The sequence below is a fragment of the Lonchura striata genome, chromosome 26 (assembly GCF_046129695.1).
Source record: "Lonchura striata isolate bLonStr1 chromosome 26, bLonStr1.mat, whole genome shotgun sequence".
Taxonomy (NCBI): domain Eukaryota; kingdom Metazoa; phylum Chordata; class Aves; order Passeriformes; family Estrildidae; genus Lonchura; species Lonchura striata.
Window position 1 is genome coordinate 489,966 of NC_134628.1, and position 19,127 is coordinate 509,092.

General features: G+C 50.8%; 1 protein-coding gene across 2 annotated transcripts in view; it reads right to left on the minus strand.

The window, feature by feature from the left end:
* MAN1C1 (mannosidase alpha class 1C member 1) overlaps positions 1–19,127 on the minus strand; it is a 54,865-nt gene that overhangs the window by 18,872 nt on the left and 16,866 nt on the right. For both annotated transcript variants that reach the window (XM_021534959.3, XM_077788525.1), the window contains exon 2: positions 17,406–17,502. In XM_021534959.3, the coding sequence (XP_021390634.2) occupies positions 17,406–17,502 (97 nt within the window). The remainder of the gene's footprint in view (positions 1–17,405; positions 17,503–19,127) is intronic.

Here is a 19,127-nt window from a genome sequence, read left to right on the forward strand (position 1 = left end):
AGCCGGGCTGACACAGGCCTGGAATGTTTGCCCAAAGCACAGAGCATGGAAAACACCACCACAGGCTGGGCTGCTCTTATCAGCCCTAATCACTCTTCAATATTAATGATGATGTGGTTTTTATACACTTTCCTGTTAGCAAGGAGAGACGTGACAGGGAGGCAGGGAGAGCATTTTAAACAGGGAAGGAAGGGCAGTGGCACCTAAGGCACAGCTGTTCCTGTGATATTCTGAGAGGAAAATCACACCGCTGCGCTCGCCTTAATTTGATGATATAATCAACAAAAGCTTTTCATAATCTGCAGAGAGACAATGAGGAAAGTTGGATTTGCTCAAGCTAAATGGAGACAAAGACGCAACAAACTCACCATTTTCTGGGATGATTAATTGAGGTGAGGAATATTGCTGGAATTGACAGAGCCTTTTATGTTCTTAGCAAGTCAGGTCTTTAACTTGGGAATGGCCCTGGGGACTGGGAACACGCTTGGAGTGGCTCAGCTCTCCTGCCTGCGTTTGACAAAGTGGAGGGCAAACCCGGCTCCCCTGCTGCTTTGTCTTTGTGTCACATTAAACATTTGTTTTAAATATTCCCTCGCCCCGTGCGTCAGAAGAACCTGGGGCTGTGTGCTCTGTACCAGGGGCTGCGCCGTGCTCCCTTTCTTCTGCACCAGCTTTGAAGCAGCTGCAGATGCCCACTGAGCCCTTCCCTGCAGCCCCAGAGCCCCCCAGGCCAGGAGGGGCCGTGCCAGCTCCAGTGCCAGCTCCAGTGCCAGGGGAGGGATGGAGAGGCAGCTCCTTGCCCTCCTCAGCCCAGGAAAAACCCAGGCCTGGCTGTGCCCGTCCCTCGCCAGCACAGAGGGCACCCAGAGACCCCCAGCCTGTGCCTTCCGTGCCAGGGGAGCACCTTCCCTCCTTCCTGCCCAGCTTGGCTCCCTCGAGCAGCCACAGGGGCAGCTCTCAGGATTTGGGGTGTGCACAGCCCAGCAGGTCCCTGCAGCACAAACACACCCCTGGCAGGGGGGTGCCACCTCCTGCCACCTCCTGCCAGGTTTGTCACACCACCAGCACACGAGGGTGGGAGGGCTGCAATCAAAGGGGAGGCAGCTCAAAACCAAACCCAACCCCTCTCTGTCACTCCTGGCTCTTGCTGACACCCTCATCTGGAAATTGCTGTTTTCAGCCTGACTGTACCAGCTCTGAGGGGGTTTTAAAGTAGGAACCAAGAAACCCGTGACAGAAACCCTCCTGGAAGTTCCAGGGCTGGCAGCAGTGCCTTTTAAGCAGGACCCCACATCTGAGATTGCTCCTGTCTCCCCAAACCCAGGTGTGCTATGAAAAACCCCTCCTGGTCCTGCCCCAGACTGGCTGGAGTGGGGCCACCTTCAGCAGGGAGAGGCAGAGGCACTCTGCTGATCCCAAAAGGGACTCTGGGATCCACAGCAGCTCCTCCAGCAGCTCCTCAGCGCCCTGGAGAGAACAGGCACAGGGGAAGGGACCCACCAGATCCTCCATTCCCCCTCCAGTGGGACCAGGGAGAAGAACAGGGACCTCAGGAGGAAGCCAGGGGGTCTGGGGCATTTCTGAGTGCCACAGCAGCTCTGGTGGCAGGGCCTCTGCCCAGAGCTGATCGGGGAGGAGAAGCAGCAGCTGATGGGGGCAGACAAAGGTCCATCTCTCCCTGAGCTGCAGGAGGGCCTGTGCCACCCCGGATTTGCTCTTTTGTGCAGCAGAAGAATGGAGAGAGGAGTGTGGGCAACAAGGCTGCTCTGTTCCTGCTGCCACCCACCCCAGGAGCTGAGCCCTGCCACGGAGAGCACCAACCAACACTAACTTAATTCATGCTGGGGAAAGGTGCTGGGTGGAGAGGAGCTGCCACTGGTGGCTGTGAGGGGGTTTTGCCTTGGTTTGTTTCTTCTTTTCTTAATTTTTTTTTTCTTTTTTTGTAGGAAATGACTCAGGCTCTAGGAAGAAATTCTGCCCCAAATGAAAAACCTTGGGGTGAGGTGTTTAAGGCTGGGGATGTACGTGTCCAAGCCCAGACTCACCTGCCTGTCCCAGCAGCTGAGCAAGTGGCCTCACCCCAGCACTCATCCAGCCCCAGAGCTGATCTTCCAAGGGAGCAGCTGTGATGGGAGGGATGGAGAACGCTCCCCTCTTCCCAAAACACCACCACGGAGTACCACAGGCCAGACAGGAGACTTGAAGGGCTCCCAGCTGCAAGTCTGTCCCTTGAGAGCCTTAAAAGAAGCCACCCAAGTGATGCTTCAGCAGCCAAGCAGCTCCGAGCGGGGTCTGACAGCCTTTTCCTCAGGAAGGAGAGATCCTTCCAGAGGCTCTCCTGAATCCACCACCCTCTGTGCCTGGCATGGAGAACAAGGACCCTGCAAAGGCCCCCAGAGCACGGGCTGGACCCTCCTGCCCCACAGCTTTGCTTTGGGGTCCAGGGACCACGGAGGAGTTCAGGGTGTGCCTTTGGGAACAGGATTCCCAAGCAGCAGGAGACAGGAGCATCCTCAGCAGGATCTCCAGCAGCTTTCCAGCACTCCCCGACATCAGGGCCCAGCTCAGATAAAATTATCCTTTCACAGGCTGGTTTGGGTTGGAAGGGGCCTTAAAGATGATCCAATTCCAACCTCCCACGAGAAAATTCCTTGTGCTGTGTCCCCCCTGCTTAGAGCCAGGTTCCCCTGTGATTGCCACCAGCTGTCTGCCCCAGGGAGGGATGGAAGCCTGGCCCGACCTCAGCCAGCCCTGCAGCAGGCAGAGAGCTGGGGGAACCTCATCTCTAATGCCCTCAGCCCCAGGGGGCCTGGTCCTGCCACTTGGCAAAGAACCCTTGATGAAGTGGCTCAGTGAAACCAAATCCTTCATTTCCAACCAAGCCATTTCAAAATCCGTGCAGCGACACTTTGTGCCGACGCCTCAAACGAACAGCACGAGCCATTAGGAAGATATCAGATTTAATCTTGCATGCAGCAGGACTCTTTAAATGCCACGGAACAGGGGGCTTCAAACAGCTCTTTGCTAACTTTAATAACAGAGTTTACAACTGAAAAGCAAGAGCAGAAGGGGGAGGAATTTAGATGAGCGCAATGTAAACCCAGATCAAAAATGAAAGGTCTTGACTCCCACTGTTCTTATGTCAAATCCTATTTGTCAAAACAGAAATTAGTGCCGAGATCTTGTTTGGAATAAAAATTAGGATGCAGTTTCTATGAAACACGCTGAACTTGTTAACTGCCAAGGCACAAGGGGCTCTGGTTGTTTACCTTCACCTCCTGGGGTACGGGGGGGAAACCACAAAATCCTCCCCTGCTTCTGCTGGTCTGAAGGCTTCAGTTAAAATCAGTGTCCTGTTACAGCAGGAGTCTGAAAAATGACCATCTCCAAGTGCTGCTTTTCCTGTTTTTTTTGGTCTTTTTTCTCCATGACAGGGCTTGGAGAGCAGCCTGAACTCCTGACATTTATCCCAAATGTGTGTGAGAAGCCTGGGAGCTGTCTGGGACTGCGTCACCACACAGCCCCTGGCTGGTGGCAAACTGTCCAATTCTGGGAGAAATCCACACAGAGACGTTTTACACAGCCCAGGATTATCTTGGCAACCATGTAAACTGTGAAAATCACTGCAGCTCCTTGAAAAATCTGCCCTGCAGCCAAGATTTGCCAGTCGCTGTGCGGAGCGCTCCAGGTCAGGCACAAGGAGAGGCTGGGAGCCTGCAGCTCCTGAGCTGGGATCTGGGCTTAGGCCAGAGCTCCCTGCCTGCTCTGGGCTTTAGTTTCTCCTGCCAGCCAAAAAAGCAGGAGGAATTTTCCTCAAAGCATGGAAAGAAAGAGGGTTTAAAGCAAGAGAACGTGATGCTTGGAGAAATAAGAATTGATTTATCCACCACATCCAACCTGGTGCCTCTGCTCTTCCCAAGCTCTTTGCAGCTCCCATCCATCCCCTCTCTGGAATGTGCAGGAACATTCCCCACCTGATAATTTCTTTACATTTCCTCCAGCACTCCCACCTCACCCCAGGGATGGGCACTGGAAGATAAACTCCAGCTCCAGGAGGTGCTCTCCTGTGGAAAGTCCCTCTGCTCCCATGGTGAGGATCCCCAGGACAGGGCTGCTGCCACTGCTCCAGCTGACAGAAATTAAACAGAGAATCCAAAAGGAACTGGGAAATGGGTTTTCTTTGCAGGAAGAAAAACATTTTCTCAGTTAAATCCACAATCATCTCATTACAGTCCTTCAGCTGCCTGTGAGTGGTACCTACTGCAGATGAAGGCAGAAACACCAGAGCTGAGCTCCAGCCCTGCCAGTGCCTTATTTATTGAGTTTTTGTCTGGGAACCTGATAGCTGTAACACAGAGTAACTACATTCCCTTCATTTAAGGCAAACTAAACAAATTACATCTGAGCAACAAGGTAGCAGAAGCGAGAGATGGAGAGGACAAAGAAGTAGTCCAAGAATTAGAAAAGATCTATTTCTTTTTGTATCAGCACATTCTCTTGCAGAGTTAGGGAAAAAAAAAAAAACCAAACCAAACTCCATTAGCTTTTGAGCAACCTCATTTTTCTTTGCTTTCCAAATAAAGCACTGCACCTACACTTCAGGGACCTCATCAAAAAACGCTCTAAGGCCAAGGTTATTTTCCCATCTTCCTCACATTAATCTTCCTCACTCTCCTCTCCAGGTACTGGTCAAGGGGTCACCCCTGGGCACTCTCCGTGCCACGAGTGCTCCCCTGATGGGCAGCAAAGGCCACCTGGCAGAGCTCTGTCCCTGTCCCCATCCCTGCCCCTCGGCTGGCAGCTGCCATCCATGGGGGTCTCGGGGTCACACCCTGTGCCAGGCCCAGCCCACACCCCAAAAAATCAACCCAAAACACAATTTCCCCCTGATTTCAGTCTCTGGCCCTGCTTTGCAGGGTGCCAGCCTCCTCAGTTAGCAATCCCCTGGCCCTGGAGATGTGGAATTCCATGCAGTTGCAGAGGAAATAGGGAATTCCATGGATTTATGAGACACAGGACGTCACTCAGACCACACAGAGGTGCCACCACCCTCTGAGCTTCACACCCAAACCAACTCCAGCCCCTTCCTGTGCAGGGTGGTCAAGTCACACCTCCCCCAGCCAAGGAAAGCTCCAAGGCTGACCATCACCTGAGAAGATGCTCAGGAACAGCAGAGCAACCAACCCTGCACGTGGCTGGGAAGGAGCAGAGCCCAGGGCACACCAGGGGCAGCAGAGCTCCAGAAGCTCCACCCGAGAGCTGAGCCTCCCACCCACAGCAAAGGCACCCCCCTGGCTGCCCTGGCTGGCTCCAGACCCTGGCAGGGGCTCAGGAACCTAGGCATGAAAACAAAAAACACCTGTGGCCATGCAGAGACCCTGGCATGAGGTCAAAAACACCTGTGGCCATGCAGAGACCCCCCTGGCATGAGGTCAAAAACACCTGTGGCTTCCATTTTAGCCCATAGAAAAAGCTGCCAACTCTGCACGAGGAATTACAAACCACAGGGGTTTGAGTAGTGTGGTAGCTGGATTAACACAGGGTGGAAAAGTAGAATTTTGGGGTTTTTTAGACTAGGATTCAGGGGGTCAAGATGGAGGGATTTGAGTGTGTCCTGACCTTCTTCTCCTTCTTCTTGTCCTCCATGTCTTGCTGTGGTGGTGACACTTTTCTGTTGGTTTAGGATAGGGACACACTGTCTAACATAAGTGATAAGATACTGGCAAGTTATTGTAAACAGATTGTACGTAACTACTGATATAAAATGTAAACACTGCCCTGAGGGCAGACAGAATGCCACTGCCTCCTTGCTAGCCCGGCAGGTCAGAGAAGGAATGCTACAGATAAGGGAAAATAAACAACCTTGAGAACGAAATCAGACACATTCCTGACTCCTCCTTTGGGAACGAGGACTTTTACACTCCTGGGATCCCAACAAGCTGACCCCAACAGCACGAGGGAAATCACCCAAACACCTGGGACAGCCCAGGCTGCTTTTTGCTGCCAGCAGGAGAGATCTTCCAGGCTCCTGGGAAGTGCTCATGAAGCCCAGCTCCACCTGCACGGCAGAGCAGCAGCAGCAGATGGGCTGCACAGGTAAAGCTGGCAGCACACAGGCAACTTCACGTGCTGCCTTTTAGGCTGCTGTGATCAAACTTAATAGAGAGTGTGTGTTCCAGCTGGGGAAGAAATGGCTTTTCTGGATTACAAACCACTCATGTTTTTCAAGTATCAATTTCCCCTGGAGAACTAAGGCTATCGTTCAAGCTGAAGCAGCAGCTCTGCCCTGAACCAGTGATGGGTGGGAGACACAAAAGAGCTTGGGCACATCTGGGGACGTGGCAAAGGGGGCAGAGTCTGGGGGAGAGCAGGCTGGGAGGAACAGGTTAGCAATATTCTTATTATGCACTGGGGGGAAAAAGAGAAGAAAGGTTCAGCACAAAAATGAATCACTTGTCACAGCACCAGGTAAGTGACTTCCTTCAGAGGAATGGGAGAGCAGACACATGATAAGCACCTATTGCCAACTGATTCTTAAATATTTAATACTTGGCAGCACTCCCCAGTTTAATCCTCTTTCCCCCAGTTCCTCCAACCATCTTTCAACATTTAGTGATCCTCCAACAAGCAGCTCTGGTTCATCCCTGCACGACTCCAACACCTCCTGGAGCTCAAATCAAACTGTTCCTGTTCCAGAGTGTCAGGGAGGAGGGGAGGCTTGCCTGAGGCTGGCAGCACAATCCCTGATACAGCAGAGATGCTGCAAATCCACTCTCCACGTGCCTCCCATCTGTCTCCCGTGACACGCAGGCAGCTCTGTGGGCCATGGAGAGCTCGGCAGGAAATTGGAAGTGATAATCGTTCAAATGCTCCTCTGGGAAAGAGCTTTCCTCCTGCTTTTGGGGCTCAGATGCTGGCGAGGCAGAGGTAATTACTTCTGACAAAGATGGGTCATTTGACAAGCCAGGAGCACTTCTGGGAGGAGCAGTTCAAGGAGGTTAAGCACAAGACAACAGCTGGGGCAAAACCACTGCTGGTGCCTCCCTGGTCTGGATGTTTGAAATTAATTCTGGAGTGATTAAAGGTAATCTGATTATATTCAATTTATTGCTCCTCCACAGACCTCCTCGAGGACCTGCGGCATTTAATGTGAGGGGTCCCAACAGGCCCATTAAAATAAACACACACGTCCTACCTGCAGCTATTATCCTGCTCTGCCAGAGCCACAGGTAGCACTTAATGAGCACAGGCTGCTAATTCACCTCGGAATTCAAAGGGGAGACGCTTCATTACAACAATCAGAAGAAGGTGCCCTTCTGCCTCTCAAGCACACTTCCCAAAAAGTGGCAGATGTGTTATGACAGCACAGCCTGGAACTCCTGACAGTGATTTTCCCTCAGATCTGATCTGCTCTGGGTGGGCTCTGCAGAACAGGCAGAGTTGGGGCTGTAAAACCACTCATCCCTGTCGTGGTTTTATCCACAGCCCAGCAAACATCACCTCCCAGAAATTACCTGGCCCTTAACACCAGCCCAGGTGGGAGAGAATCCAGGGATAAAGAAACCAAACCACCCTTTGCCTCAAAATGAATTAACAGATGAATTGTGCTGTTCACTATGGGGCCTGGCCACCTGCTGGGAACTCAAGAGCTGAGCTTGGAACCCTCATAATCATCGATGGAGGAATCTAAACACATTTTCTCTGCGAATGCAGCGGGTCAGGAATGCAAATGGTCCATTACCATGAGCACAAACACATTCAGCCACCTAACTCCATCGCTTGGGACCATCTGTCCGTGTTCTTCCCTTTCTCTCCCATATTGTTAAAGTCACACCAACAAGACCCCAGCTGAAAGCCTCCAAATGCTCTCCAGCATGCTGCTTGACAGGATTAGATATCAAAATCATCTCAGCAGATTGGGGAAATAGTCAGAAACAAGCGGGATGCGATTCAGTGAGGCCGCACGGCGCGCTCTGCCCCGGGGGCAGCACAACGAACCATGAAGCAGAAGGAAAAAACGGTGAGGCAGCACTCTGAAACCATGGCCAGGCTGCAGCCTGGGAAACGCAGCTCAGAGCAAGGATTTCCAGCTCAGAGCAAGGATTTCCAGCTCAGAGCAAGGATTTCCAGCTCAAATCAACGATTTCCAGCTCAAATCAACGATTTCCAGCTCAAATCAACGATTTCCAGCTCAAAACAACAATTTCCAGCTCAAAACAACAATTTCCAGCTCAAAACAACAATTTCCAGCTCAGACCAATGACTTCCAGGTCAAACCAATGATTTCCAGCTGAGAGCAATGATTTCCAGCTCAAATCAACAATTTCCAGCTCAAATCAACAGTTTCCAGCTCAAATCAACAGTTTCCACCTTAAACCAAGACATTTCCAGCTCAAACCAAGGATTTTCAGCTCAAACCAAGGATTTTCAGCTCAAATCAACAGTTTCCACCTCAAACCAAGACATTTCCAGCTCAAACCAAGGATTTCCAGCTCAAACCAACAATTTCCAGCTCAAACCAAGGATTTCCAGCTCAAACCAAGGATTTCCAGCTCAAACCAAGGATTTCCAGCTCAAACCAAGGATTTCCAGCTCAAACCAAGGATTTCCAGCTCAAACCAAGGATTTCCAGCTCAAACCAAGGATTTCCAGCTCAAACCAAGGATTTCCAGCTCAAACCAAGGCATTGGAGTGTTGGGAAAAGGAGCAAAGCCCCCTCAGGATGAGCAATAATGTCTCACACCAGAAAGGCACAGAGGCTCCTTGCAGCAGCACTTGGAGGTTCCAGAGGGAAGCCAGGGCTCAGCAGCAGGAATGTGACCTGCAATTAAAGCTGGGTAGGGCCGAGGCTGCTCAGCCTCCAGGGGAGAAGGCTGGAGGAAGCTTGACAAGGTTTTTGAGATGCTGCAAAGGATGAGAGGGTAAAAAGCACTCGGCACATCCCCAGGGAAAGGCCAAGGAGCTCTGCAGGAGAGAGGGGTCAGGCACCAGGAGCAGCTTTAAAGCACTGAGGCAGAACTGCCTGCCAGGACCTTCCAGCCCGGGGAAGGGAAGCACCAAAAGACCCCTGGCTGCTGCTTTTGTGTTTTGCTGCTCCCTGGGATGGGTGGGAATTGCAGGTCTCCAAAAAGCCTCCTGAAGATGCCCTGGAGAGGCAGCAGAGTGATCCTGAGGGAAGGAAGAGCTCCACGAAACGCTTCCTGATGGCTCCATCCCCCTGCAAACCTTCCCCAGAGCTCCCTTAGTGACAGAGAACATCACAGCTACAATTTGGGATGTGCACACAAAAGTCAGGAAATTAAACATGCTGGTTCCCACAGCAACCAGCACGGAGCCTGCCAAGAGAGAGGGAATGTTCTAGCCTAGGCAAAAGGTGTCAATTTTAATGCCTGAAGGTGACTTCCATGAAGGAGAAGTCCATGAAAGCTCTGCACTCCTGCACGGGCAGACGTCGATCCTCAGGTTTTGTTCCTGAATTCCCTCTCTTCCTGGCAGGACACAGCACAGACTGGAGCTTGGAAATGGAGCTGAACCAGAGCAGTCGAGGCTGCTGGGATCCCCCACTGCAGAACTCCCAGGTTGTGTTTCCCAGCCCCAGCTCTGCGAGGAAACCACCCCAGTGTTAGAGGAAAGCACTGTGGAGAGAAGCAGGAGTAACCCAGAACAGTGCTCTTATCCCTGTGTTTGTACCTGGGAGGTAAATTCTGTGTATTTTGAAATTAATAGGAAACAACCTCTGCCTTTAGACCTTTCTCTTGAAACACTTTCATTTTTCTGCACTGAACATTTTCTTCCCTTTCCCCCCCCACTCCTTTTAGAGCTGCATACAAAGTGTGTTAGGCTACAGAAGTGGTGTTGGGAATAAAGCATCACAAGAAGGATGAACAATTTTAGTCAGTCCAAAAAAAAAAAAAAATAAATCCTCGCCGTGTTTCACACTGATGCCTCAAGCAAAGGTTGAGGGATTTCCTTGAACTCCCAAAAAAATCCTCTCTAGAGACAGGAACAATCCTGGGAGGCTAAAAGGAAGCATTTTGTGAAAGCAGAAAGGTCTTTGAGTGACAAACGCCTGCCCCAGCATTCTGAGCACACAGAGCCAGCCCCGGAGCAGTGACAAATCTGAAAGCTGAGTCCTGGGGGAGGAAGTTAAACCCACTGATTAACTGAGATAAGGGACTCCTCTCCCCCGAATAGGCAGCAGAGATGAAAAAAAAAAATCAGAAACAAGCACCTGGAGAAATTACAGAGGAAGAAATTCAGTAGCAGGACCCATTTGATATATGATCTCCTGGAGGTGAATAGAAAAATGTCAAAATCTAACACTAATCCAGATGAATATCCAATGAGATACATAATGAGGGTGGAAAGAAACCTCAGCAGCAGCACAAAATGATGTGATAAAGCAGTTAAGTTCTAAATGTGAAATCCAACACAGCAAAGCCAGTTTGGAACCTGCTTAATCTCTTCAGAAGTTTCAGGAGTAGAAATCAAGTGAATTAAAACCAAAGTTGTGGTTTTTTTCTGTACAGTTTCCATCTCCTCTGAATAAACAAGGAAAAGTTAAACCACAGAGGAATAAAGGGAAGAAACCCACGAGTCTCAAGATATTTCCAACATTAAAAGGCACAGTTAAAAGTGTATTTTTAAAATATTCTTAACCTGCTCTGGTTTTATGAAGTTCCTGGTAGTGCAGGGAGGCTGTGGCTGCAAACTCCTCCTGGAATTAAGCTGGAGCCAGAGGAGGGTCAGGCTCTGCTCCCAGGGAACAGGGGCAGGACAAGAAACAGCCTCAAGCTGTTCCAGGGGAGGTTTAGGATGGAAAGTGGGAAGATTTCTTCCCTGAATGGGTTATCAAGCATTGGAGCTGGCTGCTCAGGGAGGTGCTGGAGTCACCAGCCCTGGAAGTGCTCAGGAACGTGTGGATGTGGGTTAGTGGTGACCAGAGGGGTGGTGCTGGGTCAGTGCTTGGATTTAAAGGCTTTTTCTGTGGTTAATTCTGGGATCCTGGCAAGAATCTCATCAAGGATCTGCCTGCAAGCAGTGGCCAAAGACACCTGGCCCTGAGGCACCTTCAGCCCAAGCAGGGCAGCCAGGAGCCCCAGGTGTGGCATTTACCTGCCTGGGGAATGCCAGACTGGTTTGGGTGGGAAGGGCCCTCAAAGCCCAGCCCAGCCCATCCCATCAATCCCATCCCCTAATCCTAACCCATCCCATCTATCCCATCCCATTATCCCATCTCACCCCATCCCATTATCCCATCATCCCATTATCCCATCCCATCCCATCATCCCATCCCATCAATCCCATTCCATCCATCCCATTATCCCATCCCATCTCACCCCATTCAATCCGTCCCATCCCATCAATCCCATTATCCCATCCCATTATCCCATCCATCCCAGGTTCCCAGTGATCCCAAGCTGTTCCCAGCTCCCCGGAGCGGGTGCCGGATGTTTGCTCAAACCAGCTGGAAGTGCCAAGCCTCCAACTCAGCTTTTGCTGTGGAGCTGCCACCAAAGGCTCCTAATCCAGAGCTGGCTCTGTGAGCAGTCCAACTCCACCCACTCTCAGCTGGCTGCCTTTTAATCACACGCTCAATATCTCTGAAGATTAGACAATTATTTCCGCATAATTAGTGTCCAGAATGAGGCACAGGCAACATCCATAATGGGGTGCTTAAAGAAAATATTAAAAGGAAAGAAGGAAAAATCTTAAAAGACGAGCTCGCTGTGTTTTAAAATACTCCCAGAGCCTGAAAAAAGGATTAAAAAATAGCTCCAGCCTGATTGTTCCCTGCGTGCTGTGCCACGGGGCTGCTCACGTGTGGCTCCCTCCTCATCTCTGCCTGTTCCTCTCTCAGCAGCCCACAGAGGCCCCACAGAACCCTCTCCACTCCCAGCCCAACACAATTTTCTGCCTTTCCCTGCTCCCATTTGCCACTCTAATGGCTGTTTTTCTGTTCCTTGTTTTGTTTCCTTCTCCCCGTTTTGCTGCGCGAAGCACTCGTGACAAATCCCCAGGCACCCTCTGCTGCTTGCAGGCCTCATTAAGCTCCAGACTCGCTCTGGGGTCAGGGCAAGGTTCAGGAAGCTGCTGAGGATGCTGGATGATGAATGGGGAGCGTGGAGATAACGTGGAGCTGGCCCAGCTTGCTGCCAGGACAGGCTGTGGGGTCCAGGGCGCCCAGATCCCCCAGGCCGGGCTCTCCATGCCAGCTCCTCCAGCCCTTCTCCTTTCTGACTTCACTGCCCTGCCAAGACATAAATCTGAGAGGAACCCACTCTCTTCAAGTGACATTTCTCAGCATCACTGCCCTGCCCAGCCCCAGAGCCAGGCTTTGATGCCAGCCAAGGAGTTTGAGGAGGGCTGGAGGCCACTCTGTGAGACACTGGGGTTTTTTTTCTGTTTAAACTTTGTAAATGAATTTTTCAAGCTGAGAAGTCAGCTGAGCCACTGTAATCAGCTTAAACCCCTGCTTAGGGAGGGTTTAGGATCCAGCAAAGCCCTGATGTTTGAGCCACCGCTGCCAGCAGGACCCAAGGTGAGACTGGAGTGGGGACAGATCTCCTGAAGGATTAATTAGCTTGGGAGAGATCTCAAAACAGGGAAAAATAACCCACACCAGGGATTAGTGTCAGCTCCAACACGCAGCCAGACTCCAGTGAGTTTGGGAGTTGGAGGAGATCCTGATTCCCTGCTTCCTGCTGCCAGGAAATAAGTTTGTTGCTGCAGATTTCACTGACATCAAAAGCCAAAGTCAACTCAAAATGCCCTTCTGAAAATTATTCATCTGGGGAACATTATACATGAAAAAGACAAAAAAAGATGATGATGCCAGGGAGCAACAGAGTTCCAGCAACATCTTCATTACAAGGTATTTTTCTCTTTAAAGAGCCCATGGAGCCAAGCATGCAATGTCATGTGCAATAGGCAGCAGTCATAATTCAGCATAGAAATTAAGAGAACCATTATTATTATTATTATTTTAATCACATAAAAGGACTCTCCAGGGTTTTGCAATTTTGTGATCACAGGGAAAGAGACCCAGAGACAGAAGAGAAAAGGTGCAGTAAGTGATCGCACAATTGGAGGTTCCCATTTCTCTTCTGGTAGCTGGGATTTTGCTGAATTAATATTTTCATTCAATTATCTCTCCTCTGTTAATATTCACAGACCAACTCCTGTTGGTTCTAACTGAGCTGGGTGTGTTTGCTGCCTGCTAAATCCTGGATGCAGGAAGCAGCTCTTTGGGAAATGTTTGGCTCAGATGGGTGCACTCACCCTGGCATGTGGAGATTTTGGGGTCCAGCACCTGAGCTGGCAGCCCCAGAGCAGCTGCTGTCACAGGGGTGTTAAATCCACTGGGGATTCCTGGAATTTCCAGTGGGATTCCTGGAATCCCCATCCAGATCTGAGCCTGGCAGGTCACAGCGCCACAGGGCAGCGATGAAGTCTGGTGGGATTTTCCAGGCAAAACAACCTGAAGGTTCTGGAGCTCAGGACAATCAGTTGTGTCCTTTCCAGAGGCCTCACTGGATATATTCCTGTGGTTGCTGCTTTCCTTCCCCAGCCATTTCATCATCCTTTTTCATCCCTAGAGCCAAACCAGCCCCATTTCCAGGCAGCTGAGGCCAGTGACCTCCTGTCCTCAAAGCAAACAGCTCAGGCCAAAGTCTGAGCCCAGCACACAAACACAGCCACGGATTTTCCAGGAATTTCTCCACCCTGGGCTCTGTCAGCAGGCAGTCAAACGTGCAGCCCTGCTGCAGGATGAGGTGCAAACACTGCTGTCCTTTCAGTCTGCTGGCAGGGCTGTGCCACCCGCTCCTGCTGGCCTGGCAGTGTCCTGGCTGTGGCACTTGTCACTTGGAGTGCCACCAGCTGAAGCGACACAGCCTCGCAGCAGAAATTCAGCATATGCTGAGAGGAGCAATGGCTGCAACCAGGCAATTCATGATTTCAGGCATGATATTGAGTGGGGAAAGAGGGGAAAAAAAAGGGGAGAAACCTGGTTAAGGCTTGCTATTTTTAAACTAAAATTAATAAACCAACATGCATTTAGGTGGTGAGAAACGCCTAACAGCACAGCAGGGTTCCATATTTACTTGCTGTCACTGATTTCAGAGCAAATTGGCTCAGGGTATATAAGTCAAAGAAAGATTCTTCTGCTGCCAGCACTGCACACTTCAAGAGATATCTGAAAATCAGGCTTCTCACCTTATCATTGTTAAAAGAGTGTGCAATCAAAATGTAACTGACAATTCAGCTGATGCACGAGCAGAACGAGATGCCAGCTCACTCTCCCGTAGCTACAGAAGCTCTGTAAAGCTATCAGGATTTTAAAAACATTTTGTCAGAAAAATAAGTGGCTCTGACAGAGCTGGGGAGCGGGCAGAATAATAATCCAGTGCTCTGGAGCTCATGGTGACAGGTGCATTTCAGGGCTGTGACACACAGAGCTGCTGCCCTCTCCAGCAAACATCACTGAATTTAATCCTTACAGCACCCAAGGCAGCAGTGCTGAGGTGCTTGGGAAGGGTTAAAATAACTGCACCGGCACTGGGAGCAGAATTTGTACCTGCAGAGCTCCAGTCTCACCCTCTGCTGTGCCATTTTCCTTAAACATTCCCTAAATCAGCTCTCTGGGGCCTGGTTTGGTCAGTGCCTGGCATTCTGCAGCTTTTCCTTGGGAAATCCTGCAGGCAGCCCTGAACCCCCCCAGCTGTGCAGCCTTTAGGAGCAGCTGGAGCCCCTGGAACCTCGTGCTGTGGGGTTTGTTCCAGCAGAGACCACCCCCACTCCCTCTGCGGGGCACTGTGCCCACTCCCAGGGCACCATTTCCAGGGAAACCATCCCACACCTGAAAGTCTAAACCACGTTCACCCCACTGGAGGGCACGGGCTGGGCTGCTCAGCGTGGCAGTTATCACAAGCATCACTGATGAATAATTAATGCTGATGAAAGGAGCACAGCTTGTGGGTTTAAGGAAAGGGCTCTCGAGCTGCAGTGATTGTAAATGACAGCAATCACAGGAGTCCTGTGCAAATAAACTCTGTCCAGAAACGTGGGAGAGGCTTGGTGAGAGAAACAGGAGCTGGAGAAACACCAAGCACCAGCAGGAGGGTGAGACCAGGTCTCCAGATCGAAGTCCAGGAGAAGGGGAATGCTGGAAAACACCTGGGAAGTGGCAAAGTCGGATCTCTGGAGAGATGAATGGGGCTGGAGATCCAAGTTTTCCTACCTGGGCAGGAAAGTGGGGAGGGATGCTCTCTCCTGGCTGCCAGGAGAAGCAGGACACTCTGCAGGAGCAGAGTTCATTTTTATTTCTACTTGGATTAGAGGGAATATTTGATCCAGAGCAGCTCCCCCCAGGCTGAGGCTGCCAAACTGGAGGCTCCAAGTGAGCAGCAGCACATCCACAACAGCAAAACAGCAAAATGTATCACCCCTCAGGAACTTGATTGCTTCCCATGCACGCAAACACACTCGAAAACATCCCCAAAGAGGTTCCTCCCCTCCCACATGGAGGCAGCTGCAGAGAAATCTCAGCTTAATATTGACATTTCCAGCCTGGAGAGCACCCAGTTCGCCTCCTTTCCATCTGGAGTTTGGGATAAAAAGCCACTGGATGTGACAGGAGGGGGAATGGGCAGCAGTGCAGGGCCACAGTGCCCTGTCCTTGTTTCTCAGAGTTAGGACAGTCAGGAGGAGGAAAAGCCCAGTGAAAGGCTGACATGTACCATGCAGCTGCTTTTCTGAATTGTCTGCAAATCCTCGTGCTCCAAAGCATTTTTCTTGAGAGTGCTCACAGGCACACTGCAAACAAGTGTAAGTACTGTCAATTGTTTTAGCATGATAAATGTATTTTAAAGCTTTCAATATTTTTGTCTGTTTACTGGCACACTCCTTGAGGAATTTTGACAAGCTTGCCAGAGTGGAGAGCTGCAAAATGCTTCAGCTTGCTCTGAGCCCCGTGCAGAGTCTCAAGTAAAGAACCTGGCTGTTGCTGGAGGGGGTTGAAAGAGCAAAGCAAAGGCCAAACCCACCCAAATCAGTGCCTCTGGCAGAGAGGGGCTGGCAGGGGGGTGGCTGCTCACACCCAGCCTGTGACAACCCCAAACCTCCTTCCCTGACCCTCCACATGGGTTACTGGGGCCTCCTTGCAGCCCAGCCCTGCACAGGCAGCTGAGTCAGATGTGGCCTCAGCACCCCCACAGCAAAGAACCTGTCCCAAATATCCCATCTAAGCCAGCCCTCTGTCACTTTGAAGCCACTCCTGTCACTCCAGACCCTCACAAATGGTCTCTTCATCTTTCTTGTCCTCCCTTCAGCTCCTGGAAGGCCTTAATTAGCTCACCCCAAACCCTCTATTGCCCAGGCTGATGGTGCCAGAGACACCTGATGCCATTTTTCCACCTTCACACTTCCCTTCCCCACATGTCAGCCCCCAAAGCTGAGCAGGATTAGGGCTGGGGTCCACACAAAGCAGATCTGCACAGGCTGAAAGCTCTCCCCTAGGTCCTGCAGCTGATGTGGAGAAGGAGCTGGACACCTACATAGTGCAAAACAGGATGGGAGTGCTCTCCAAACCCTCAGTCCCACCCTCTGCACTGAGGAAATCAGCTCAGGGGTGACCTGCCCACGGAGGAACTCTGCTCTGCCCCGATCCGGCGGAGAGCTCCAGGAGACAATCTCTGCACACACATCCCTTGGAAAGGAGCCTGGAGCCCCTGCACAGCAGGAATTCCCAGGGATGGGAAGGGAAAGAAGGGCTCCTCATGGTACAGGCAGGGGCTCAGGGAGCAGAGCAGGGAAATGCTCCAAGTGCAGAGCAGCAAAAAGACAACTTATAACCCCAGAAGCCAACAAATACCCCTAACCCACAACAAGTATCCCACCAGAATGAGCAGGAGAACAGCACTGAGAGTGGCTCACATAAATAAAGGTAATCTGCTAAAGAGTAAAATTGTACAAGCCAGTTAGCACAGGGTATAAAGAGCTTTTAATATTGATTCACTCAATATTTCATGGAATTCACATCTTGCTCAACAGTGGAGAAACGAGAGAGAAAATGCTCAATTTGGTCAGGTCCTGAAGCCTACAAGCTCAGACAAATAGCAGCATTGTCAGCTCTGGGCTGGCTTCATGTTTTAATAAAGACACTTTCATTTGAGCACTGCTCCCAAGCACGTTTGGTGCTGGCTCTGCACAGAGAGGTGCCTGGAGGGAGGAGGCTCCCAGCCCTGGGACACGCACAGCACACGGATTCAAAGCCTTGCATCTCCCCAGCAGCCAGATCAAAGCTGTGACAGGCACCTCCCTGCCCTGCAGAGAGAGGAGCTGCCCTGGGCACTGCCCCCGAGCCTCAGCAGAAGGGAAACTGCAGCAGGCTGAGCCCCACTCACCGAACATGTTCCCAATGTGGCCGTTCTTGGTCAGCGGGCGCAGCTCGTTCTTCCCCAGGGCGTACTGCTTGTAGTTATCCCAGGCAAACTTCATCATCTGGGGGGGGGAAGGCAATGAAAACAGTCAGCAGGAGTGAGAATTTCCACACCTGAGCTCTGGGAATCCACGGCAGTTTCCCACTCGCTGCTAAACCCATGGCCTGTTAATTATAAAATGTTCGTTCCCACTGAACACGAGGAGTGGGGCTGCATCCAGAGCTTGGGTAGGTCTCCAGCTCATCGTTTCTGGTGGAGAACCTGGCACATCTCCCACCAAAACCCCACACTGCACCTTGGCCCTGCAGACCACGTGGGATCTGTAAGAAGCCGTCTCCATCCCTGGATTGCCAACCTTTTTCAGAGAGCAGCAGTATTTCAGAATGGTTGTTAAAATGGGCTGAGAATGTAAGGGCAAAGCTGATCTGTCCCTAAGTCCAGGGACAAACTGATCTTAGGGATTGCACAGAGGTTTTCATCCTGTTAATTGTCAGAATATATTCACAAAGACCAAATCCATGACATTTTGTTATCTTCTATCAAAACTCCACAGTGCTTTCTTCAGAGAGCTCTGGGTGATTTCTGAGCAGCCCTTTCCAACTCAAACTATTCCTTTTGGGATGTTTGAGCTGTCCTGCCCGGGCCCAGCACCCTGACCTTCCCCTGAGGGCTGCGGGGCAGTGCTTGTGCAAGTTCCAACACACACACACATCCCAGCACAACTTTTTCTGTCCTCCTGCCCCTCTAGGAGGAAAAATTAAACATGCAAATGTCCTTTCTTCACCAGGGAGAGACTGGGACTTGCCAGCTTCCGAGGACTGCCTTAAATAAAGCTGCATTTTCCACCCCTCCAGCCTGGCTCTGAGCAGTTCCAGCCCCAGCACGGCACTGACCTGAACATCCTTTGATTCAATCCCTGGCAAAAAAGATAACAAAGGGGAAGAAGGGGCTTCAGAGAATCAACCATGTTCTCCAACAAAGATAAGAGAAGTCTGAAACGCTTTCCTCAGACCAGACTTTTGAGGGAAAATGACAGTTTAAACGAGATCCTTCCTCCACAGAGCGCTCCTGTCTCGTGTCTGCAGCAGCACTGGCCGCTCTGTTTCAGCATCAGACCCGGCAGGTTCCTTTGCTCTGAAATTCCTCCTGTCATCTCAGCTCTCACTCTTCCCTCCAGCTGTGTGTTTCACAAACCCAACATCACAAGCCCCTGGCAGTATCCTCCTTAATTAGCAAAAAGCCACATCCCCAGATTCCCCCTCCTTTTTTAAACACTGAGCTTCCAAAGTAAAGTTTCCTGGAGCTGTTCAGATGGAGCAGGATAAACATTTGCTGAACTGATTGTTAACACTCAGGCTCCAACGCCACCAGGAGATGGAATGCTGGACAAACAAAGCCAATTTGGGGTTTGAAAACTCAGTGTGGGAAGAATTAGTCAGTGGAGAGCTCTGCTGAGGAAACTAAATAATGACCCAGGGGAGAGAGAAGAACCCCTCCAAAAAATGCACTCAAACATGCCCCAGGCCTATGACTCAAGGTGTTCACTTTTTTTTTTCCAAATCTTTTTGTTTTTTTTTTTTTGTTTTGTTTTTCCCAGTGGCAGCAGGTTCTAAATGGGAAGTTCTCATTCTCTGGACACAAAGGGTGAATCTGTGAGGAGCTCTGGCCTCTCTCTGGGCACTGCAG